Source organism: Acartia tonsa, chromosome 4, assembly GCF_053477335.1.
Source record: "Acartia tonsa isolate MP-2025a chromosome 4, ASM5347733v1, whole genome shotgun sequence".
In the NCBI taxonomy this organism is placed as follows: domain Eukaryota; kingdom Metazoa; phylum Arthropoda; class Copepoda; order Calanoida; family Acartiidae; genus Acartia; species Acartia tonsa.
In genome coordinates, this window is record NC_137263.1 from 21037568 (window position 1) to 21065365 (window position 27798).

At 32.6% G+C, this 27798-nt stretch overlaps 1 protein-coding gene across 1 annotated transcript; it reads right to left on the reverse strand.

Moving 5' to 3' along the window:
- Window positions 1-1868: 1868 nt before the first annotated feature.
- Window positions 1869-27512, reverse strand: LOC145316410 (immunoglobulin domain-containing protein oig-4-like). The gene is made up of 7 exons (XM_080156880.1): window positions 27449-27512; window positions 17478-17553; window positions 15828-15903; window positions 6702-6758; window positions 4679-4771; window positions 3802-3905; window positions 1869-3340 (listed from the first exon to the last, which is right to left on the reverse strand). Exons 1-7 carry the CDS (start codon window positions 27495-27497, stop codon window positions 3259-3261), a joined length of 537 nt encoding a protein of 178 aa, XP_080013006.1. The 5' UTR covers window positions 27498-27512; the 3' UTR covers window positions 1869-3258.
- Between the last annotated feature and the right edge of the window lie 286 nt (window positions 27513-27798).

Here is a 27798-nt window from a genome sequence, read left to right on the forward strand (position 1 = left end):
TGTTAAAGTCTCTACGTTACTTCTTTATGTTACGATAATTCTCTTTAGGTTACGTTGAAGTCTCCCATATATTTTTTAAATATTCGATTTTTTGTCATTTCTCCTGGGAGGGTGGTTGTACCCTCCCCCAAAATAGTTAAAAATCTTCCCAGGAGGAGAACCCGATCGGTTCAGCGGTTAGCGAGATCCTTCGGTACAGAAACACAGATACACAGACACAAACGAACAGACAAACATCCTGTTACTTTAGTATAAGGATTCAGTGCTTATGGATATATTTGTCCTTGTCCTAATCAGGGAGGGAGGGGACATTGGTCTGTTAATTACACTAGTCTACAAAGTTTTATAATAACGTTTTCTTATTCGTTGGCTTAACAAATTTGAGGGTATTATTGAATTTTTATTGTTTGGTTCATTAAGTTAAATGTCAACCACAATTGTAATTTACAGAAGGGATAATTTAATATATTAATTTATCGGTCATTGTCTTATCCCTTTAGATCTCTAATTTTAATACTAATCCTTTTTACACAAGTTACATTGTAATTGTTTTCTTTCATGTTCAGCTTTTAATTATTTATTTAGTCTTCTTTATTCTCTGAATGGATATACAATATACCTGGATATTTTGACAGGGGAAAAATTGTCTCCAATTTCGGTTGCTAACATGGATATGATTGGTTAGTTCCTTCATCTTGCAGGAGTGGAGGTAATAGAGTAAAGGGGTTGGATGATAAATTTAGACAGCTACAAGTTTTACTTTATTAGAGTTCATAATAATCTGATGTAATATCCAAGTGATAATAAATCCATTATTTTGAGTCATTGTTACAAACATTCAAAGACTTTTGAAAGTAATAATTTTCCAGCTGTTTATAATAATTATATTTTGAGGCTTTTATAAACAATTATATAAACTAGCGGCTGTATCCTTCAAAAGCAGCTTATATAATTGATCTTAACATCTAAGTTGTACAAATAAAAGTAAACATTATTTCCAGTATGGCTTCCAAACCGATAATATCCGCTGGATTAGAACCAGTTCTCAACCCTACAGAAAAATCATGTATAGCAATACAGATAATTTATCACAAATTTTAAAATAAAGTTCTAGCCCAGATCTTCGGCCCCTCGGGTCTAACAAAACAGTCTTTAATACGATGATGCGATAAATAACTATTTGCACCCTACTTTTTAAAAACTATTTTTTAGGCCCTTGCGTTCTGATGTTTTTTAATGTTGCTGGACCCTCGTCACCCAGCAAACGAATTTAAAGATAGCCTGAAAGAGAATTAATGTACTATAAGTAAACTAATTCTAATTAATTGAGAAGATAAATAAACAACAAAGTAAGCAAAAACTTTTCTCTCTTTTATCTTAATTAACCTTTCATTAGTTTTCCAAGGTTTTGGTAATGAGTGTCTTGTCTTAAAGTATAAATTAAACATTTATAACAGCGTTGCTACACTAAAACATACTAGCAGATTCGTCCCTAGAGGCCTCTAGGGGCCCATGAGGCTGGGGGGAAGTCGAACCCCCACTTTTAATTGTAGTTTTAAAAGAAAAAGTTTAAAATTTTTTTTGGGGTGTTCTAATTTTCTAGGGGTGATTTATCTTTGGAGGGGGGTGGTAACCTCAACTCAAAGTAGTTATAAGCCTTCGCAGGACCTATGAGAAGCTATCCTGTGAAGGAGAATCATATTGGTCCAGTGGTTAGTGAGATCCTTCGGTACACACATATTATGTTACTTTATGATAATGGGTCTAACATAAATAGCACATTTTTTACCCATAGTGGATGGAAGGACGGACGGACAATGTTAGTTATAGAGTAGCTTTGCTACAAAAGATATAAATGATTAACAAATAAGTTTATATATTTGATATGATATGATTGAATTCTAAGTAATTTCTACATTCTTAAATATAATGTAAGGCATCAACTTTGATACAAAGAAAATAAGGATCTAGTGCAGTTTACGGTTAAATGTTCCTGGTAAGGAATATCTTCAAAAATCGATGAACTTTAAAAACTGATAGCTGTCATGTCAAACGGCTGAACGTACATGGCATGGCCGCATACCGTGATAAACGGCATAAGAAGGCATATAAATAATCTGGAATAGTCTAGATCTAAAAAGAAAAAAATACACAAAATAAGTGTTATTCTTTTATGTGCACCGTTTTGCCGTTTGCAGCCTTTAAAGTCCATAGATTTTTTTGAGATAGTCGTTCCCAGGAAATTTTACCGTGAACTGCAATAGATCCAAAAATAAATAAGATGACCGACATTTTTCAACGACATAGATAATTTACCAAAAAGTTTTTATTCAAAATAATTTGAAGTGCTTTGGTTAAATACACAAACATGCATACAGTATGAATTATACTGCTTCGAAAAAGAGTGATTCAGTTTTATAAATAGTACAGTTAAACTTCAATTAGTTATGCCAAAATACTTTAAAGAATAATTTAGTTTTTAATATATTAATCAAATAAAACATAAACCTCTTAGATACTTTTAAACTTTTTTCTAAAAATTAACAAGAACGCAATATTCTTAAAGATTTTTTGAAACACAATCTAAACTTACGATAGTCAATTTCACAAAAGACATATAAAAATCTCTTTTTTACATAGGTTTTTTATTGTTGTACTTAATTAATCTAAGAAAAAAATTGTTAGACTTCCAAAACTCTTTTGTGAACATGTCTACTGAATTTAGACCAGTAGAATTATTTGAGAATAGTTATTTATCGCATCGTATTATAGACAGGTTTCCGAGGATAGTAAAATGAAATATTATAGGATCAGTGTCTGTTTTATTGGTCTCGAGGGGCCGAATGCCCATTTACCAATAAAATGAACATTTTTACTATGATTTCTATCTTATTTTTTGTAGAAAATTATCTATAATACGTAACGATAAATGATTTTTTAGAATGGCTCTTAACGGTTCTAATCCAAGAGAAATGTATCGGATTCGAGGCTAAATTAGAATCATTTTTCGAAACCGATTAATATCAGGTAGATAAGAACCGGTTCCCAGCCATACTGAAAAGTTATGTATAGCACTGTATTATATCCAGTTTTCTACGAATATAAAAATGTACAATCATAAGTTTTTTAGCCCGTGCCTTCGACATCTCTTATAATTGAACATTTTTATATTCGCAAAAAGCTGTTTAGTGTTTATAATACAATGCGATAAATAACTATTCCGGTGGTGGTTGGTAGCGCAGCCACTCTACAACTAGTTTATTTATATCCTGATGAGAGGGCAGAAGAGGAGACAAAGATGCTGTAGTCCGTACGGAAGGATCTCATGTCAATAGAATACCTGAAGAAATAATCAATTTTGAACTTTTGTTAGTAATAAATCTAAAGTGTTTCTGTCGAATCTACCGTGGTTAATTTTTTTAATATGCTGAAATAAGGACTAATTTTAATTTTAGAGACTCTTTTTTATGGATTACGTCGCAGTAGGAAACGAAAAAGAATTTCTATCATAAACCGATTTCAACCATAAATATAAAAAAAAACATACTTGTATTGATTTCTAATTACAGTCTTATGTTCAACATATTCCATCATATTGAATTTGAACCATAATAGAACTTGATGGAGAGAAAAAATGAATTTTTGATGTTTATTGTGAGTTAGGTTAATGCAAGGAAAGAAGAGTCCTGGGGGGCAATACTCGTATACACACATAAAAGCTTTCTGCTGGGGCAAAATATATATATCTTAAAAATTATATGGGGTTGGGGTTGTGGTTATATAAATTGAATTAATAGATACTTGTTATTTGCATGGCATTCATATATTCCGGCGTCTCCCTGGGTGGCGGGGTCGATCTCCATCTTGGATTTGATCCTGTTCTTACCCCTCCAGTACTGACTGATCTAAATATTAAAAAGAATAACATTTTTAGTCAGAGAGGGAGGGGACAGGTTTCATCAAGTTGAGTGACCAAAATTTTCAACCACTAATTGTAATCAACAGAAGTGAAATGTACGTCATTTTATCAGCCATTGTCTTATCCATGAATTTTTGTAGCGAAGCTACTATATTATTAGACATGCCTATCTTTTTGAAAAAGTAAAAAGTAGTGCACTACAACAGGCTAACGTTATGTTAAAAAAAACAATAAACTTTGATAAAGTCATAATTGAAATGTATTAAATTTTATAATTAATCAATCGTAAGTCTTGTAATAACAAGAATGACAACATCCATAAGTAACCAAGTACAAAATGGACAAACGGACAAAGTGAGTTATAAGGTATATGTTCAGAGGAAGAGGCAAGAAAAAAAGCGGAGGATAAAACAAATAATCATTCCAGAAACCATCTGCATATCAATATAAATGTCTTTTGTAGCATGACCGACAAACCGCCAGACCCATTTTTCCTTTAAGCCACGTTACACTCTGAGGGACGGTGCCCCCCCCTTTTTCTCAGTTTAAAAAAATGAAGAAAAAAATTTTAGGGGGTAATTTTTTTCTATGGTTGATTTTTCTTGGGATAATAGTGGTACCCTACCCAAAAATAGTTATAAACCTTCCCGGGACCTATGAGTAGCTACCCTGTTAAGAAGAACCAGATCGGTTCAGCAGGTTAGCAAGATCATTCGGTACAAACAAACATCCTGTTACTTCATTACAAGGATAACTTACATGTAGATATCTGTGTGCATACAGTTCTCTGCCGTCCTTGTACCAAATTATTTGGGGTCGCGGCTTTCCCTTCGCTATGCACAGAAACACAATCTGAACATGTTTAATCATTTAATATGATAATTAATAATCATATTATGTCCCAGTTAATTCAGGTAAACAATGCACAAGGTACAGGGAAAGTTCTATGGTAGGTAGTAAAAATGATTAAAATGACTGTGAATTTATATTAATCATTTTGCACACGTTCATAGGTCAAGGCATTCGCCCAATTAATCATATTAAAAGAGAAGCTTTTCTATAATAAGGGTAGGTCCGTCCGTACGTCCGTAACGGATAGCTTCTTTCGTTAATTTAGGTATGTTGGAATTGTCCTATCGATTTCAAACTTTGCATGGTGATTCCTTTAGTAGTTAGGTACGATTTAGAAAGCGTAGCAACTCTATAATCATTACCAAAATGTCCGTACGTCCATTTTAAACATGTTGATTTTTTTTACTTTTTTAACAACAAATTTTTATGTGATCTAATCATCCGATTGATCTGAATTTTGGTATATTGATTCCTGGGACAAAAAAGTATAATGTTATAAGCGAAGCAACTCTATAATCAAGTCCTAAAAATGTAAGTATGTCCATAAACATTATCCTGTATGTACATATAAGTTTTTCAACAAATTTACTTACAATTTTGCTTTGACTCTTATACATTTATATTCTGATTATTCAGTTCTGACACTATACAAGTGTTAATGTCCGTTTGTCATACCGTTTCAGTGCTTCGCTTTTATGGATGTTGTCATCCTTGTTTTTGTTGACATACAGCTAACATAACACCAGTAGGAAACAAAAGTAAAATCTTTAGATATTTTTAAGTTAGGAACTTTTTTATACTATTCATAGCCAAAGCTGAAAATACAAAGCATAGATCAATCCTCAAGTTGAATTTTTTGTCTGTAGCATAAGGTTTATATAACTATTAAACATATTGAGTTCTCAATTTGGGGGTATCATTACATAGGTCCCCATATGGTTTTAGGCTATTTTTTAAATTAAGTCGTGGGATTGTTTAATGCATTTTTTTCTCCTTTTGAATACAGCTCCCCTAGATCCAAAGGGAGCATCCCCTGGTTGTTCACAAAGTATAGTTCTATTATCACTTACTTTTAAGTCCCATTTCAGAAACAAAATGCCCCAATGCAAGGGCTACAATATTGAAAAAACAATGCAATGGTAATGAAAGTTTCCCGTGAATTATACACTAAACTTTATGAAAGAGGACTATCCACGAACCAGAGCAAGTGATTCTAAGCATCTTCCAGCATTGACCCATAGTATTATTTTAGTAAATATACTAGGTTTATGTTTAATATTTGCTTTAATGACTAAAAAGTTAGGTTTCACTATGGTTTTATATGAAAAAACTTTGAAATGTAAATCAATTTTTAAAGCAATAACATCAAATGCTTTGTTGAGTTCAAAGGACAAAATAAAATAACACTGCAGAAAAGCATCAAATGTTGTAAATTGCAAAAGTACATTAATTAAACTGTTTACAAGTTTCCAACTCTTTTTCTAAATATACATTTTTGATCACAATAATATACTTTTGTTTCAAAGCTTTTAAACAATAGTTTGAACTCATCAAAACATTCGATGATATTGCACCAAACAATGCTTAACATTTTAAATTTTTTTTCATATAAAACCATGGTGAAACCTAACTTTTTATACAATAAAGCAAATATAAAAAAATACTATGGGTCAATGCTGAAAGATGTTTAGAATCACTTGCTCTTGTTCGTGGATAGTCCTCTTTTATACAGATAACTAATTCATTTGTGCCAGCTTGTATTGTGTGGGATTAATGGGTATATAGGGAGAAAAACTGCTAATATTTAATTATTGCATCGTATTATTAAACAGCGTTCCGCAGATATAATACAATAAGATACATGATTTTTTAATGAGTTTTAATCCAGCGAATATTAATCCGTTTCGAAGTCATACTGGAAAATATTTACCTTATGGCCGAGAACATATTCATAATCAAAATGAGAGGCCTTGGTAATCCTGGCTCCCTGAAACAAAAATCATACTTGTAGTATCCAGCAATCTTTAACCACTTCTTCTCTTAATATTGAAAAAGTAATAGGGCAAATTAAGCTAGTTTATTTTAACGGTTTAAAAATTTTGATAATTTTCACAAAAAGTGCCAGTTAAGCGCAGATACCCCCCCCCCCTGTTATTTTTTTTAAATATATATGAAATAAGAATGGAGTGGGAGTGTTTTTCCTATCCCTAATCATACTGGCCCTATAACTAAAGGCTCTTCAGAAATAATTAGAATGTATCAACAATAAAATAAATAATATAAAGATTGTTTTAAAGTTAATAACCCAACACCGCTCTCCTCCCCGTTGTCCCCATTATACCTGAGTTAGGGCTATCCAATCAGAAACAAGATCGGATTTGGACCAATCAGAATCAAGATCGGATTTGGACCAATCAGAATCAAGATCGGATTTGGACCAATCAGAATCAAGATCGGATCCGGACAGATTTGGGTCCTGCGTCAAGATACTTATTATGTCTCTAGGTTATCTTAGCTCTATTGTTAATTTTTAAAAATGTTGCAAAAATATTTGATTGATTGTGCAAATAAATTGATTTAATCAGGTTCTAATATTTTTACAGTAAATCTTAAAAAAGGGTATTCTTTTAAGTTCTTAGTATATAAAGTAAGAAGATGTTTGTCCCTCAGTCTGTCTGTGTGTCCGTCCGTTCATTATTATGTTCTTTTTTTCGGAGCAGCTTTTAACTAAGATATGACATATTAATCTTTAATGTGTATTTTTTAAAAAAAGAACAGTTAACTGATATACACTTATCAAAAGAGTAAATGTTGTTCGTGCCTGTCTGTAATTAATTAGAAAAAAAATGGAGAGTGAGTAGTAGGGTTGGGCCGGATATCCGGCCATTTTCAATATCCGGCCGGATACCGGATATTGAAACTATCCGGCCGGATATCCAGCTCTATAATTTTTTATACTTTACACCAAAAATCTCTGCTTAAAAATCTTAAATAGCTATAATTTTCTTATTATTGAAGCTAGAAGAACATTTTTTCTGAATAAGTTTAACTTTATGTAAATTTATACAAGATTTCTGAAGAAACTTTTTTTTACTTCTTTAATATCTGGTAATTTTGCCGGTTATCCGGCCGGATATCCGGTAATTTGGCCGGATAACCGGATAATCGGCATTTGAAATCAGCCGGATATCCGGTATCCGGTTTCCGGCCAAAAAAGTATCCGGCCCAACCCTAGTGAGTAGATTAGTGTATGTGACTGTAATCTAGGTAGACCAAAGAAATAACAGAGGACTACAGCAATGGATGTAGAATGAATATATTTACTTATGAATATTAGGATATTAGGAAAATTGTCGTCAACTTAGCTTGCTAACATGTATCTCATTTATCGGTCAGTTTGTTTATTCAATGGAAGGGAAGGAATTGGTTAAAGGGGGTGGAAGGGGGAATCGTTAGTTTAGCCCTCTGCATGTTTTTTATTTAATTAGAGAACATGATTGTTACTTTTTAAATACTTCAGACATACCCTAGTTGTAGAGCAGTTGCGCTACTAAATACAAGCATAGAAATACTTATGTTTCACTAATTGGAAACCTGAATAATTATTGTTTGTAAATAGTTTTTTTTTCTGTAAAATATTATTTTCTTTTCAACCATTAGGCGAATAGTAAATTAAGACAACTGGAAGATCATCTTTAAAAATTGATTATGTATTTTTAAAAGCGAAGCGTTTCAATAATTAGGGTTGGTTGGTTGGTCCGTCCGGGACAATTAGCTCTTATCGTTAATTTAAACGTGTTAGAGTTGTCCTATCGATTTAAAACTTTGCATGATAATTATTACAACAATTGGTACGATTTAGAAAGAGTAGCAGCTATACATATAATCGTTACCAGAAAGTCCGTACGTCCATTTAAAACTTTTTTCAAAAAAAAATTTGTAAACTATATTCATCCTATTCATCTGATTTTTGAAATACTTATTCATATTTCCACAAGATACACTGTTATAAGCGAAGCTTCTTTATAATCAAGTTCTAAAAATGTATGTTAAACAGTATCCTGTATTTGAGAAGTTTTGTAACACATTTACTTAAAATTTAGTTCAGTCTTATGCATGAATTATCTACTTTTTCAGCTCTGGCACTCTGCAAGAAGTAATGTTCGTTTGTCTTACCGTTTCAGGGCTCCGCTTTTATGGATGTTGTCATCCTTGTTATTGTGTATGATTAGGTTCGTAACGGATAGCTTTTATCGTAAATTCAGGTTAATCTACGAGTGTTAATGTTCGTTTGTCCTATTGTTTTAGAGTCTCCCTTTTATATATTTAATAATTATTCTATTCTTTTGGTTGTAATTTGGAAAAAAGATTCCTAGGTACAATAATATAAGCGAAGCATTTCTAAAATTAAATTCTAAGAATGCAAATATATCCCAAATTTTTTTTTATTTTTCTCGAAGAAATTATAGCCCTTCCCAGGATATAAGAGAAGCTACTTTGTAAAGGAGAACCATACAAGTTAAGCGGTTAGCGATATCTTTCTGTACAGAGAGACATCCTGTTACTTAGATAATTTGGATAAAACTAAAAATTTTCATCAACAACAACGTCCTAAATATCAGAAATATGTCAGGTAAAGGTAACAAGAAGAATGCCTGAAATGTAATGTGGAAAACCATGTAAGCACATCGGATAACAGAGAAATATCTCTCAACAAATAGCAGTAAGGTGAAATTTGGGTTACATACATTGACGATAATTGGAGTTCAATGTTTTTTTTTTTAAATCTATATAAAACCATTATTTTCCCAGTTTTACTTAAATCACTTAATTAAAAAAACCTGTTATTATTTGTTATGGATTTATATAAACAATAAGATTATTAAAATTGTTTTCGATGTAAAAATTTTCTTTGTGGACGGAAAAAAATAATATCCATATTATTTGTTACGACCTCTATTGAGTAAAACATAAACTAAAAATAAAAAATATTAAAAGTTAAAATAAAATGTGGGGTCATAAAATTTGAAACCTTCAAATTTAAGCTGGAGATCGCTATCATATGAGCCGGTTAATTTCAGTCTGGTACAAATAACGAAATTCGACATAATACTAATACAAGGATATAAAATTATTTTTTCTATCTATCTATAGGTTTATGTTCTAATATGATTTTAAGTGGGCAAGGACGTCCATGGGAAGGGGGGGGGGTGTGGGTTGTAGGGTAATACTAAAAACAAATTTGGTTAGCACCCTGAAAGTTTTAAAAGATATGTTGGGTTTCACCCCTCCTAATTTTGGCAAATAGGCATATGGGGCGTGAGGGTATTTCCCCAAGCCCCTGAAACCTTCAAAATAATTCTATCGCAAGTCCAGCGTTATTTTAACACCTTAATCCTCCCCCCCCCCCCCAAAAAAAAGAAGTTTTTACACCCCCGTCCACCCTGAAAAAAGTTATTGTACGTTCGCAAGACATCTTGATATGCCTCGACCGAAATTAGCATCGCCCCTAAAATATTTAGACGCTACTGGGAGGGTTTTCACATGTTGACACATTTTTAGATTTTACATTTTACAACATAACAAGGACATTTGTATTCAAAATTAGCAAAGCACAGCCGGGCTGTATCACGTAGAGATAGGAACCAGAAGGGTTAGAGCCCCCCGCAGTAGTATAGAGACATGACTCTACACTAGATATAAGATAATAGGGTGTGGGGGGGGGGGGGGGAGTTGGCTTTTGGAGGTCTAATATGGAAATTGAGTAGAAGCTAAAATTATGTTTTTTTAAAAATAAATGGTGAAGTAATCGTTTTGTTAGAATAATTTTTATGCACTTTTGTTTATAGACATGAACATAATTATATAGTATCTGCGCTACAAAAATTCCATGCTAGAGGGATCTTGAAACTTGAGATTTTTGAAAGCGAAGCTTTTCTGTTATTGGGGACTGATAACTCTTACCATTAATGTAGCCATGTTAAATTGTTTCTGGAAAAATGTTTTTTTTAAAGACAACAAGGTAAAATATTATATGCGAAGTATACCGTATTTATGCCATTTGGCTACAAAATTATGTACGTTGCTCCTACCCTCTATTTTAAAGGGGCTACGCTTTTTTTATGGATGTTTTCATACTTGCTGTGTGTTAGATTAGTAAAATTTTGTGTTTTAGCAACAGTGTGGGCCTTTTTAGATTATTGTAAAGGCATGCGAGGAAAATCAAACATATTTTATTGCTTTTAAAATTATTTAAATTTTTAGGTTTGGTTAAGTAAGATAAAAACGAAACATATAAAACATGATAATAAAGATTTTCAGGTTGGCTTAGAATTAAGAAGTAATGTGTAACTCGAAATTGTAAAAAGTTAAAACTCAAATAAAGAATAAAGTAGTTATTGTAATGGCATAGTTCTGTAGGGAATACAGATTATATACACCATGAATGAATATATTATTTCTTGGATAATTCACCAGATTTTGATGTTCTCTAATAAAGTGAAACACGCGGCGGGCTAAAATAATGATTTCTTTCCCACACCATTCCCTTTTTCCTACTGAAAAAAAAACGAACTGAATAATAAGAAAGTTCCATGTTAGTAACCTAAATGGACGACAATTTTTCCCTGTCATGATATCCACGTATATATTACATCTATTATTATATTCAGCTTGTCCAACTTTCCAGTACTTTACAGTAATAATAATACTTAACCAAAGCAAAGGCTTAAGACAGACAGGGATCATAAGGGATAAGACAATGGACGAAGTTAGATGCCAAACAAATTATTGGTAAGAAGTTTGGTTGCTAACTATTTAAACCAACTAATCAAAAATTCATAAAAGTATACATTCATCATATTTTGATTTCTATTTTTTCAAAATACAATGAAGCTAGAAAAAAGTGACTCCACAGATTATGACGTCATGTGATAGAATAACCAATGAGAGGCCAGCATAAAATTTACCATAAGTGTATACTGGCCTCTCATTGGCTATTCTATCGTATGACGTAATAATCTGTGGAGTCACTTTTTCTAGCTTCAATACAACCACTTATCCCTTTCTTTTCCTCTTACTTAATGAACGAAATGATCAATAAATGATGTCCATATGAGCAACTTAAATTGACGACAATTTTTTCCCTGTCATAATATCCACGTATATTCTATACCCATTCTATATCCATTCAAAATATACAAATGAAACTTTTTCCACAAAGCATGAAAAGATCAATTTTACTTGTAAAAGTCTTATACATAAATTTAATGGAGATAAGGTTAAAGTTTGCAGGGGGCTCATCATCCGCTTGTTGGCAAGGGGGACAGCTGTGGCTACATGAATTAACATTGGGAGGCTGGAACACTGTTTTTTACGGATGAATTAAAAAGCAATTGGTTACTTTATTCTATAATGTAAGGTAGTAAAAGGTTCGTGTCTAAAGCTAAAGATCTCAATAACTACTGAAACGATTGGGTTCTCTTTTTTAGGTTAGCTTCACGTAGGTCCTGTGATGGTTTTCGGCTAATTCATTTTCAGGATGGTTTTAAGTTATTTTTCTAGCCTCTTTCTGCCCCTTTAAATACAGAGCTTGTAGAGGAAAGAATCGATGACAAATCAGCAGTTGGCCATCCCCGAAATTTTGTATAAGAAAAGGCGCCCACACTAATTAAAACTTGTTCTCAAACTTGAATGCGGTGCATTGGAATTTTATATACCTTAGGTTTTTTACCTAAACTTTTCAGAGTTATAGTTTACCATTAATTAGATTATTAATTTATAATAATAAACAGGAAACACAACTCTGTTATTACGTAAGTTATTTAGTGTCCATAGCTTCTAGGGGCTCTACATTTGAAGAGGCAGCGAGGGGCTTTAAAAATAGCTTGAAACCATGCCAAGAATTAAATCTAAAAATAAAAAGCCTAAAACCATCACAGAACCTATGTGAAACTTTCCTTGAAAGGAGAACTCAATCAGTTCAGTAGTTATTGAAGTCTTAAGCTTCAGACAAAAAACATTACTAAAATCTTAATTGTAAATCAATATAAAAAAGGCATTTTTTACAATTAAGTGTGATTCATGAACATGGAAATTTTTAAAACCTTTTAGTCCAATAAAATATAACAATAACAGGGTAAAATAATCACCCCCTCACTAGTCCAATCAAGATATTTAACATTTTACTAAATAAATAAAACTATTGGCGGAAAAGTTTGGACAGGGCTACTTTGCATCAATTAATCATTCTGTAATAAAAGTTTTTAATTCAATAATTGAACGTGTTTATTTAAAATTTGGTACCAGAATAATTTTAAGTCCTTAATCTTTTTTATTAAAACTACCTACATAATTTTGGTTGATATGTAATTGTAATAAATTTACTCTAATTAACAAACAATAAACTTTGTTTTAACGAAAAAAAGTTAGTTTTTATGCAAAATCTAATCTAAGGCAAATTTATTTTTTAGTTCACATTGAAGTATATTTAGTTTATGTTTTCTTATTCGTTGGCTTTACAACCTTAGGGACTTTTATTGAATTTTGATTGGTTGGTTCATTAAGTTGGCTGTCCTCGTAACCACTAATTGCAATCTACAGAAGGGGTAAATTTGTGTATCATCATTGAGTTGGAGATAAACAACAATTTATCAGCCACTGTCTCATCCCTTTAGATCCCTGAGTTTAGGGTCTATTTGTTCTATGTGAAATTGCAAAATATCTTGATCTAACTAAAGCATTGGGTGACAAACAAACTTTTCATTTTGCATTTCCATGAAAGAAGATCTTAATTGGTTAACTTATAAAGTGTTATACACACACACACACACACACACACACAAAGTCACACACACACACCAGCAATTTCACACCCAAACACACTAAACACACACACACACAAACGCAAAGTCACACTTTCACACACACACACACACACAAAGTCACTTTCATGTCCAAGTTCTCACCAAAATTAAGGGCATCTTTAGGGGGAAGGGAGGTGGCAGGTTGGCCTGGGGAAGTGGGACAGTTGACCTACACGACACACGCCTTTTAATTGGCATGTTGACCGTTGGGGCTCTAAATTCAAGATAATTAGAAACATTTTAAATTGCCTTTTTAAAATCTTAACTAAAAGGAAGATATTAAAAACCAAAAAAAATTTTTTAACTAAGAGAATATTTTAAAAAATATATGTAATAAATATATATATTAAAAAAACCATCAGTCACATCTACCTGGCCCCTGTTGCGAACCTTTTTCGTTCTATCGAACTGCTTTCTGCTCTTTTTTAGCGACTTGCCTTTGTTAATATTAACGACGCTATTGGATGAAATTCAAAGACCTAATTGAAAGTCGTTATAGGGTCCACGGGGTGGGGACATACAGTTATTTAACCCTTTCCCTCTAGTGTTTTACTCCAATTTTTGGAACTTATGTCTTCAAAGAATAATCCTTAGTACGCCCTGTTCACAGAGTTACATTTTGTGGAAATAATGTGTGTAAAGCTTTTACAGAGGAAGCTATTACAGGGATCTAAAGGGATAAGAAGACAATGGGCGATAAATTGATTTACATTCCCAATGATGTACACAAAATTACCCCTTCTGTAGATCGCTATTAGAGTTAAAAATGTTTTAACACTCATTTTAATGAACCAACCAATCAAAGTTTATTAAAAGTCCCCAAAGTTATTCAGCCAACGAATAAGAAAACTTTGGGGACTACTGTAATAAACAGTTCAATTTCCCCTTCTACCTGACGCCATTAGATAAATGAAATTTATTGACAAGTATTGAACTAAATTTGTTTTACACTATTTCCTAATGGAAATTTTGTATAAATCAAAAATATTCCTTTAAAATGTTAATGTACCAAGTACCTATAATACAAAGTATACTGAACCGACGGGGCTCTACTCTTCAAGGAATATACCTACTGGTCCTGTGATGGTTTTAAGCTATTTTCTTGGGGGGGGTGGGAACTCCCAACCCCCCCCCAAAAAAATAATTTCCCCCTCCCCTCAAAATTTTTTTTTACTTTTCTTTTTAAATCTAAATAACACACAAAAAAGGTTAATCAAACCTCTTGAAGCAAAGCCCCTAGAGGCTAGAGGCGAAGCCACTAGTTTATTATATTGTAAATTGCTTTTTGTGGTTATGGTAATGATATTTTAATACAAATGTGGATATTAAATGGAATTCTTTATTCGTATTTGACTGCGGTCATATCAAATGTTATTTATGTAATACTTTTTAAGTTTAAATCCTTAGTATAAAGTAAAAGGATATCTGTCTGTGTGTGCGTGTACCGTGTGTGGAACGCTCAACCGTTTTGATTCTCCTTTACATTGTAGCTACTTATAGGTCCTAGGAAGGTTTGTAACTATTTTAGGGGAGAGTACCACAACTCTCCCAAGATAAATTACCCCTAGAAAAAAATTACCTTCCTCCAAAAAAAATTCTTTTTCTTTTTAAATCCTCCCACTCAAGTGTCCCTAGAGGCCTCTAGGGGCGTATCCGCTAGCATCAAATAAACTTTTAAAAGACATAAACTTAATTTATGTCTAACCCACCACAATGCCCCCCGCCCCCCCCCCCCCCAAAAAAAAAGTACAAATTACAACTCCAAATGGCCACCAACCTCTATGATATGGGTATGCCTAACCTTTTTAGTTGTATACCATTGCATGGTCTTATTATCATATATACCCCCATAGGGCTCCCCCAACCACTACTGTATAAGTATGAATGTGTATGCCTAACCTTTTTAGTTGTATACCATTGCATGGTCTTATTATCATATATATACCCCCATAGGGCTCCCCCAACCACTACTGTATAATATGAATGTGTAAGCCTAACCTCTTTAGTTGTATACCATTGCATGGTCTTATTATCATATATACCCCCATAGGGCTCCCCCAACCACTACTGTATAAGTATGAATGTGTATGCCTAACATTTTTAGTTGTATACCATTGCATGGTCTTATTATCATATATATACCCCCATAGGACTCCCCCAACCACTACTGTATATAAATGTGTAAGCCTAACCTTTTTAGTTGTATACCATTGCATGGTCTTATTATCAGGCCATTCATCTGTGAACGGGGTTCTTACTTGGCTGTACCTGAAATTAAACACAAGTAGAATTATAAGGTTGCAGAGAAGCGCAGCTTGATCCTTACTTAAAAAGTAACAGGATGTCTATCTGTCTTGGTGTCTGTTTGTACTGAAGGATCTCGCTAACCGCCAGGCTTATATGGTTCTCCTTTACAGTGAAGCTTCTAATAAGTCCTGTAAAGGTTTATAACTATTATGAGGGAGGGTACGACTGCCCTGGGGCTAGTAAAACTGGTATTAATATTATGATTTTAATTTTATTTTCGGGGAAAATTGTCTGTTTCGGTTTCGAAGCCATATACTTGAAATATTTGTCTATTGCTATTGTCTTCCCCTTTGATCACTATACAAAATAGGTAAAATAAACAACAAAATTGAGTAGCTATGTTTCTTAAAGTCAGATAATATCAGCCTTCAATTTCATTTAAAGTGCATTTCTTGAAATATATTTATTTCCCCTGTTGGATGTATGTATATGTATATATTTTCCCCTTAACCTTTATGCACAGGTAATAGATTTATTACCCTAGATGGCTGATCATACAAAAAAATAGGTAAAATATTAGTTTCCTAATTTTTTCTTAAGATTCCATCCGACGAAATGTTTTGAGGAAATAATTTCCCCAAACATCTATTTATAGCTGACTGATTATTACAATGAAAGGAAAAAAGTAGTTCACTATTTAACACATAATTTGTGCGGATTGTCCTTACACTGTGTTTCTTTTAGACCAATTAAAGGATTAGTGATCTAGACTTTTTTTATTTGTTACACGGGAAAAAACACTTTCAGGTTAGAATATTTATTTCTCGCAAAATTTTCATGGCCAGCAGCGAAAGAAGCAGCTTATAGTGCCTATAAAGAATGACGTCATAATAGCCTACCATTGGTCAATTAAAATGTATACTGGTCTACCATTGGTTATTTAGTCTATGTATTGACCTATCTTTAGTTATTTGTATTTTATGACGTCAATTTTTATATTTTATAGGCTCTATATACTGCTTCCAGCAAAAGCAAAATATACTAAAACTTTTTGTTTACAGCTGGATTAAAAAATATTTTTTTCGAAGGACTTTCTCACACTTTTTAATTCTTCATTTATTATTTTTAGTGATAAACAATAATTCATGATCATTTAAGCTATCATCATACAATAGTAATAATTTTATTGCATGGCCTTTGTCCTAAAGTTTACACTACATGTTAACGAGTTGCGCCTGTGTTGGTGCCGTGGCATTATCCCAATAGAAACGTTTAAGTTATCACACAATTGTAGCCAAGTCTCGAACTCGATACCTTCTCGACGACTCTCGGAGACGTTTAGTCGCGGACGTAAAATTTTTTAGATAATGTGACTATAACGCTCTCATGTCTACAACTGTCAAATATACCTTGGAAGTTTTTTGTCAAAATTGTTTGTATGGATATAAATTCGACAGCAATTTGCTAAATGTAGACATGCTGACAAATATACATCTAACACACTGACATTTATACATCTAAAATTGTCAAATATACATCTATTTCTAAGTGTTTTTTTGTCGGTTGTAGAAATGTTATGCACCCATGTGACTTACCCTGTCAATCTGCCAGGTTCTCCAGCCACCCGGAGTTTGTGACCAATATTCCGTCCTCCAGCTGACAGACTCGAACCTGCAATATAATATTTTATTTAAGGAACTAGCAAGGGGAAATGCTTAGGTCCTAGGAATAATCTGGGGGAGGGTATCTCCACCAATACAAGAGAAATTGCACTTGCAAAAAATATCCCTTCCCTTTCCCTCCAGTGCCCCTATTGCCTCTAGATTAATCAGATTTCATTTATAGATTTTGACAATTTCTTGACTTTCAGTGAACACAGTAATAGTGTCTGACTGATTATGACGTAACAAAAAAATTAGCCAATGAGAGGCCGTTATTGCCCAATGGTAAAATTTATAGTGGCCTCTCATTGGCTAATTTTTTTTGTTACGTCATAATCAGTCAGACACTATTACTGTGTTCCTTTCAGTTCCCCTCGAGACCTAGATGCAAGGGGCGAAAGACCTAGTTATGTCTAAAATAAAAGAACATTTAAAAGTAAATAAAAATTGAAGAAAATTTTTTTTATCTAGCATTAATTGTTCATTATTTGTTTATTAATTGTCATGTGATACAAGGTTTCAACAAGATACATGAGTTCTGAACACTCTGGTAACTACGCCACTGGAAAATAAATACATTTGTACCTCCATATAATTTATTGAGCCAAATTGTACCAAATTCAATTCTACAACTTTGGGGAGTGCATTGCAATAAACTTTGCCTAACTTATGTTTTACTCACAATACATAGCATTTATACAGTTCCTTAACAGATACAGTAGTTCTATATCATCAAGAACTAACGGCTACGCCCCTATCATCAAGGGAAAATAAAGTGCAGAGAAAGGCTAGAAAAATAGCTTAAAACCATTCAAAGTCTTTAACTCGGAAAACGAAATAGGTGTATAGTCCCTATCGTGGCAACGCCTTTTAAGGGGCGTTTCTTCATATTTTTACAGTAGTTTTTCCCATATTTATAGCACCTGTGGGGGGCACTAACCTTGCCTAACCTTGCGGAGCATTCACCTTATCTAACTTAACCTAGCCTAACCTAAAATAACATATCAAAAGGTACTGTGAATATACGACAAAACGCCCTTAAGAGGCGTTGCCACAAAAGGGACTATGCCCAAAAATAGCCTTAAACCATAATAGGATCTATATTATTGCATATTTTACGCTTTAATTAATTAAGATATTATTTATCAACAATATATGTATTTTCACTATTCAGACATTTTAATACAAGGATGACAACATCCATAAGTAGCGAAGCACAAAAAATCATAGATGGGAATACGTACAGGTAGATTTCTAAGGTTTTTACTAAAATCAAGAATAGATTTATTGGATAAAATAAATATGAAACCTTGTTTTATTTTGTATGATGACAAAATTGGATCAAAATAAACAAAGATATTGGGAAATATGTAAAACATATAAAAATAGCCAAAAACCTGATAAAAGGCAGTCTGGCCGCCATGGTTGTTTTCTTAAAAAGACAAAAAATTTAATTTTTAAATCCTTAAAAACTTTAAAAATTTGGAAAATCGGACTATATACACTGAAGATATGGAAAAAAGTGTTAAATATATTTATAAATAGCCTAAAACCTGCCAAAAAGGCAGTCTGGCCGTCATGGTTATTTCCTTTAAAGACGGGAAATTTAATTTTGATATCTACAACTGAAAAATTTTTGAAAATCGAACTATAAACACTGAAGATATGGAGAAAAATGTTAAAAATATAAAAATAGCCAAAAACCTGATAAAAGGCAGTCTGGCCGCCATGGTTGTTTTCTTAAAAAGACAAAAAATTTAATTTTTAAATCCTTAAAAACTTTAAAAATTTGGAAAATCGGACCATATACACTGAAGATATGGAAAAAAGTGTTAAATATATTTATAAACAGCCTAAAACCTGCTGAAAAGGCAGTCTGGCCGTCATGGTTGTCTTCTTTAAAAGACGGGAAATTTAATTTTGATATCCATAACTGAAAAAATTTTGAAAATCGGACCATACACTGAAGATATGGAGAAAAATGTGAAAAATATAAAAATAGCCTAAAACCTGCTAAAAAGGCAGTCTGGCCTTCATGATTGTTTCTTTAAACGACAGAAAATTTAATTTTGATATCTGTAACTGAAAAAATTTTGAAAATCGGCCCATAAACACTGAAGATATGGAGAAAAATATAAAAATAGCCTAAAACCTGCTAAAAATCGGTCCGACCGCAAATGATGTTTTATAGTCAATTGTGCTCCTTATTAATGGGAATGTTGTCAAAAAATTTCAGCATTCTATCTTTTATAGGAGCTGAGTAAATCCCATTTCCCCCATAGCGTTACGGACTGACGGACTGACTGACGGACTGACTGACGGACGGACAAAGTGAATTATAGAGTAGCTTCGCTACTAAAAAATATATGGTTTAACTTTCAATGTATAAAAAAGACTGGCTTCTTTCACAGGTAGCTGGTTCTTCATTCTTGTCTGGTTGTCCGCGCGCTCAGTCGTGCATGGTTGTGGTTTATAATTTCAGTGGTGTTACAAAAATGTAACATAAATTCCCCCCCTCTTAATGAGACCAATGGGGCAGGAACTTACAATGCATTCAGTAACCTGGAACTATTAGCTTCTTTTAAACGTAGAATTGGAAGTCATTGCAAATGTCGTCTTCAACATAGTATAAGTTTTTGTTTTCAGGTTTCGATGACAATATGATGGTTCAACCAGGATGACAAAGTAGAAGCTTGCGGATAATATGAATAATATGAAGTAGAATGATAACAAACAAATCTGTGAATTTTTAAAACTTTTGTTCAAAAGTGGAGTTGCTTCGTATCATTAATTACTTATGTTTAAAAGTTCATGTTACACAATACACAATATCATATATTACAAATTATTATATCTATAGATGGCTATAAAATTTTTTTAAAAATGTTAATCAATATTACCTTTTTTAATCAAAGGGAAATATTTACTATTTGTATTAAATTTTTAATTGTCATGAAGCATAAAAAAAAATCAAAATTAAATGACATTTTAACTTTAGTTTTGTTGCAAAAAATTTGATTTAATTTTTTCATTTTAAGTTTTTCATTAAAAAGATTTAATATATATAAATATATAGTTCATATATTAATAAATGTTTAAAATTACATAAAATTTGTATCACAATTTTAGGTAACAATATTGGCGAAAATGATCGAAAGATTAAAAAAAATTAATTACTTTTGCGGTACACATGTAACATAACTAAAAATAAGAAATTAAAGAATAAAGATTAATTAATGTCGCCAAAATTATAGCATATTCTAATTGTTGATTATAATTATTATAAGAATTGAATATCATAATTATTGTTTCTTTGTTTTGCTGTTTTTTATTTGTTTTATTATAACCAAATAAAGTATGACATATTGGTTATTAGATTGATTCGTACATGTATTTAATTATAAACCAAATAAAGTATGACATATTGGTTATTAGATTGATTCGTGCATGTATTTAATTATAAAGAATGGTTTATTTGTCGGTTTATAACAAATTTCCTCAATCGAATAAAGAATGGATTATTGATTGATTTACATTTCGATTCTATTAGCCGGTTAAAGAATGAATTAACGGCTGATATATTTTACTACTATTAATTTACATAACAACTAGATAAAGTTTGAATTATCTTGTTGTGGTTACGCAATTTTTATAAAGAGTGAATTATAAAATGCTTAATTTAGGGACATGTCAATAATATATCAGCTTTAATATTTTATTCCTGATTAGGATTGACTTGGGGAGATATAAACACAGGTTCTTGTGTATTAGCTGGTGTATACCTTGTACTTCTTCTTGTATTTCCAGTTTTAGTTTTACAACAAGAACAAGTAGCCATAGCGTGAGCGTTGTTATAACAAAATATAACAAACCTTTTAGCGGCAGCGAATAAAACAAGAACCGCACCAGATATAGCTGAATATATTAAGCCTTTGACCAGAATTTCGTTTTCTTCTGGAAAAAAGGATATATTTGAATCGTTTTCCGTGTCAACAAAGTTTAGATTAAATTCGGATATAGTGATAAAACCTTTAGCCACAACTATTCCTTCATTGAAATAATTACAACCTTCTGATTTTGTACAGTGGTATACAAATAGGTCGAGTATTGAGATTTGTTTGGCATAAGGTATATCTTTAAAAATACATATATCACTAGGTTTTTTTATCATAGAACATGTAGGTTTGTTTTGAGTTATTTTACTTACATAACCATATTTAGAATCAGAAGAGGTGGATATGGTTCCAAACTTGTTATCGTCTAATTCTACATAAGGATCAGCAACTAAAATTTTACAGGTTTCAGCACAAAAGGGCAGGGGATAGAAAACATTTTTATTTTCGAATATATTAAGGTAATAATATAGCTTGTTTCCATGACGAGAAAAGTGTGTCTTATCTTGTAGGGCTGCACACTTGAAAAATTTTGCTGACAAAGGCTTATCTTGATATTTTAGTTCGGTAGCGTAAACAATATTTAGAAATTTCAATTCATTTAATATAGGCGATAATATATTGAACATAGCGTCTTCAGATTTATAACCTTCCTTAAATTTATTACTTAATTTAGTGGTGTCAATGTTAACCATTTCTCCGTAATTTACGGTTCTAGTTAAGGTATATGTGTTTTGGGTGGCTTTAATGTCCATAGCTTTACTATATACGTCTGCCAAAGTTAAAGACTCTGATATTAACTTTGTAGCATCAGCCTCCCCCAAACCGAAATCAAGGAGCTTTTTTCTAACATTCATTTTAGGTTCTTTTTCAATGCAAACTTGGGGAGTAGAAGTACAAAAAGAAGCTATGTCTTGTTCATCTTGCACTGATCTTAGCTCCTCATAGGTAAGGTTTTCAAGGTCAACGGTACACGCTTTTTCAGGTTCACTTAGGGGAATATTAGTAAAGTCTAATCTGAGTGTACCTGATACAGACATAACTATCAGTTCAAGGAGCTGCTTTCTTAATTCATTTAAGGGCATAAATTCTTGTTCTGTTTTAGTTGTTTCTGAATAGGCTACTCCATTATGTTTTAATACCTGTTCATAAGTGTGCACAAGATATGTTCTATGCTTGTTATTTACCCAACAAGCAATCATAACCTTAATCCCGTGGTAAGTTGAAGCTTTAATTTGCATGGACGATTTTTTAGGTTTATTATAGTGTGTATCTAATTTTCTTACAAGATCAATTACACGCTTAACTTCTGCATTAATTTTAGCCTCGGTGTAAGGGTCTGGGACACTAGATTCTGTTGTACTAGTAGTAGTAGTGGAACTATCTTGATTAGAACTATCTGAATCAGAATTACGTTTAACTCTACCGTCAGATATTTCATCTAGAGCGTGTTTAAGGGCTGATTGAATGTTAGTTATATAGCAAGTAGTTAGGCTGGAATCAAAAAAGGGACCATAGGATTGTTGAATCCTTTTAGATTCCAACAATCTCGTTCCATAAATCGAGTGATTTAGGAGTAGATGAGCTAGGTAATATTGAGGTGAAAAATGATTTACTAGGGGTTTTTACTTTAATCAAATCATTGAGGCTAAGGACTTGTAATGAAAATCCTTTTCTCTCAGTGAATATTTCATCTACTACTACCAAGGGTGAAAAGTGGGATTTTCCCAATTTCACTTTTATTTCACCTTCTATATCTGCTTTATCTAGGTGTGGGTTAAATTAATTAGGGATACCATATGTCAATTTATTATTTATTTTTAGTTTATACAATGGGAATAAACCTAACATTAAACTACTAGCGCATATTATATTAACACATAAAGCGAAGATATATATTGCTAGTTCAGGGTTTAATAAACAGACACATATTAGTAAAGGTATTAAATAATATAAATTTGCTTGAGAAATGAAGTTATGATTAATAATAATATTCCAAAGGTTAGAACAGATAAAAGATGTCTTTCCCATAAACTTTGACAGGGAAGATTGTATGTAATTTTTTGTAAGACAAGAATTTTTATTAGAGGGAGTATTTACATAAGTATATTTTACATTTAAATCATCTTTCTCCATGAAGAGTTTCTGTTTTGTCAACACATTACTACATTCTGTTTCATTTACATTAATTAATTTAGACACATTTTTAAGAGACACGGATTGATTTGACAGAATATCTGTATTGGCGATATTGTTATCGTTATTTGTGACAAGGACGGATTTATTTAACATAATATCTGTATTGGCGATATTGATATCGTTGTTTACAACTAAACCAGATTTATTAGACTCCATATCTGTAGTGGCGATATGATTCTCCATACGATCTGTAACAGGATTTGTGTTATATCTTTTATTAATATCTTCATTTTCAGAAGAGGAAGAAGAAAGATAGTCAGTATCATAAGTATTAAGTTTTTTGTTGCAACATTTTCTTATGTGTACTTTGGATCTTTTTAACTTCTCTAAAAAATTATTCTTTACACAAGCATCTACAGGGTGATTATACATATAAAAACCAGCGTCTTGACAATTGGGACAAGCAGTTGGAATAGGTTTCACATTAGGGAAGTTAGGACATTTAGTGTCAGTATGGGCCTTATCTCTACAAAGAAGACAAAATTTTATTTTCACATTTTGAAGATTTGCTAGCCTAAGACTATCATTAGGGTTAAATATACATTGACTATTTTTATGTCCTATCCTTTTGCAAATATCGCATTTTAGAGAAGCTTTACTTTGATAGCTGTTTAACTTAAAAACATTCTGTGGGCCATAATTACATTCATCATCACTTAGATGATCGTAAAGATCTTCTGCGCAAATGTCTACCTGCTCCCATTCTACATCCACCCTTTTAACGACGTTTTTATGTACTCTAGATTCTTTAGAAAGAAAACTGTCGATCAATGTATAAAAAAGACTGGCTTCTTTCACAGGTAGCTGGTTCTTCATTCTTGTCTGGTTGTCCGCGCGCTCAGTCGTGCATGGTTGTGGTTTATAATTTCAGTGGTGTTACAAAAATGTAACAATATAAAGCCTACCTAAAAGAGAGAACCCAGTAGTTACTGAGATCTTATGCTTCAGAAAAATAACTTTATATAATAGGATAACATCATCCATAAAAGAGAAATTTGGAAATCTGACGGTAGAACAAATGGACCTTGGAGCACTTAAAATATTTTCTTTTAAAATATACATATAATTTGAGAAATAATTTGTCTCTTTTAAGATCAACTGTTTCTTATTCATGTTTCTACAACACTGGCGCCGCCCAGCAGCAACTCTTCAATATATTTTGACGATTTCTCTTAGTAGGGTGGTGTTACCCTCCCAAAACATAGTCATCAACCTTGCCAGCTACTCTGTAAAGGAAAATCATATCGCTTAAGTGGTAAGCAAGACTCTTTTGTCCTTATAGTATTGTAGGTATATGATTAACCATGCATCCAACCATAAGATTATAATGGTTCCACGACAAATGCAGAAGTCCCAAACGTCGGAGCGTACAAAAACAGGAGTGTTAAAATATTAATTTAAGTAAGTAATTCTATACAGGTTAGGTTAGGTTAAGATATGAATGTACAAATAAGCCCCCCGCAGGGGTCAGGCATTTAAAAAACCCAAAATATGGTTTAAAATAGGTTAGGTTAGGTTAAGTGTCCACTCCTGCGTTTTTCCACTCCGACGTTTGGGACTCCTGCGTTTGTCCTAGGACCATTCTAATCTGTGAAAAGTTTTAATTGTATAATAGTCTACCAATCAATCTGACTTTCTATCCAAATGACATGCTGCCTATCTATCCAACAGGCTATGTATCTATTTAACTGGCTGTATATCTATCTAACTGGCTGTATATCTATCAATCTGCCTAACTATCTTACTATCTATACATTCGACAGTCTATCTACATCTATCCAGTAAATGTGTCTATCCATCTTAATGTATATCATTTAAACTGTTTATCTATCCATTCGAATGTCTATCCACCTGGCAGACTATATCTGAGAGTCTATCTTTCCATATAATTGTCGTGTCTCTTTCCATATCATCAATACCTATCAATCTGAATATGTGCAAACTTATTTAACTACCTATCTATCCATCTTCATGTATATTTATCAATCTGACAGCCTATCTATCCATCTGGCTGACTCTCTATCCATCTTCATGTATATTTATCCATCTGACAGCCTATCTATCCATCTGGCTGACTCTCTATCCATCTGCATGTATATTTATCAATCTGACAGCCTATCTATCCATCTGGCTGACTCTCTATCCATCTGCATGTATATTTATCAATCTGACAGCCTATCTATCCATCTGGCTGACTCTCTATCCATCTGCATGTATATTTATCAATCTGACAGCCTATCTATCCATCTGACTGTATATCTATCCATCTGCATGTCTATCTGTCCCTTTGGCTGTATATCTATCCATCCGATTAGCTATCTTAATATCTATCCATTCGACTGCCTATCTATCCAACTGACATGCTATCTATCTATCTGGCTGTCTATCTATCCATCTGACTGTCTCTTAGGGCGGGTTCATATCGGAATTAGACAAAGAGGGGATATGCAACAGATAAAATTAACCTTTAAAACTTTTCTGACCGAAAAAGAATTTTAAAAAATTGAGTTTTAGAACGCAACCACTAAAAAATATATTTGATTACTTATTAATATGCAAAGACGACATTCAAATTTTTTTTTGAATCAGAACTATGGCTTCATGGTGCTCCCTGGAAAGGCCTTACGGAGCTGAATCAGGAACTTCTGTCCGTTTCAAAATATCTCGTTCCTAGCCTTAGAAGTCACTAAAAAACCACATTTTTAAAGGTTTATTGAGAATTGTCCAATTTGTAGAGGTTTTTTAGATTTTCTCAGGCTAGGAACGAGATTTTTTGAAACGGTCAAAAGTTCCTGATTCTACTCCTCAATGCCTTTCCTGGGAGCACCATGAAGCCATAGTTCTGATTCAATAATTTTTTGACTCCTATTTCGAATAGCTATACAATTGAATGTCTGGTCGTCAGCAGTTTTAAGACTTAGGATAAATTTTAAATCATCCAGAGGTGTATTATACTCATACAAATCATTTGCAGATCCCCGCTTTGGCCTCAGAAAAAAAATGTCCAAAATCGACCCACCCTACTGTCTATCTAACCAACTATTGGCCTGCCTGTTATCTGCAGATGACTGGATATTTGAAAGTTTCAAAGAATATCGAAACTTTGAGAGGGTAAAACTTTACTGAATTAATTTCTTATACATATATAGACATAGACATACAGACATTAGATTTTTATATAAATGTATTCTGAAGGTCCATAGCTATTTTTGGATTGGGTACTCTCCCCCCCCCCCCCCCTTAAAAATGTATTCCACAATAATTATTTTTCCTTTTCTTTTTGAAAGTGAAATAATTTGGGGGGGGGGGGTTTAATTAAGCTCCCATTACCTCAAGTGCCCCAAGAGACCTCTAGGAGCACATCCGATAGTTGATTGTGAAAATAAAGTATTAGACGAAGAAAACGAGCTTATAAATCACAAAACTTTTCTGTAATTACATTTTACTACCTTATTATCTTAGTAATGTTTTTTTTTTGATTGAGTTGTCCATATAGGGAAGCTTCACAGAGGTCCTTGGATAGTTTTATTAAATTTGTATATTGAAAGAGTTGGTTTAAGGCTATTTTACTGCTGTCTCTTCTCTAGATACTAGGTGTGTAGTCACTAATGTATCTAGGGGAGAGGTTACCACATATCATTACAACATACAAACAATTTTTTTCAGGTATTCTCATATGAATCTTCATTTATACTTAGCCTGATTTATTTATTTTTTTTTGAGAGGGGGGGGGGCAGGGGGGGGTTAGAGATTTTAATTAAACAAAAACAAATAAGCCTAAAATAACTGAAGTACATATAATATTATACTCACCTATACATAATCCCAGAAGAAGAAAAACAATCTGCCACCTTACTGACATCTTAGCATTTCTATAACATAAATATTATCATGATATTTATTTATGATCAGTTTTGTTTTACTAATTAACTCAGTTTATAATGATAACTTGTTTCCTTTAATTTGAAACTGTTTTAAATTTAAAATATATAAGCTTGGAATGGGGGATGTAAACACCCTCATCAAAAATTGAATTCGGAAAGCCTGCCTTCACTCTTCGCCTATGTGCACGCCATTGAATCTAATTTTATAAATAATCAATCCTTCTATAGCTTTTCTTAAGTTATAATTACATTTTTTAGGGGGGATAGGGGGGGGGGTAG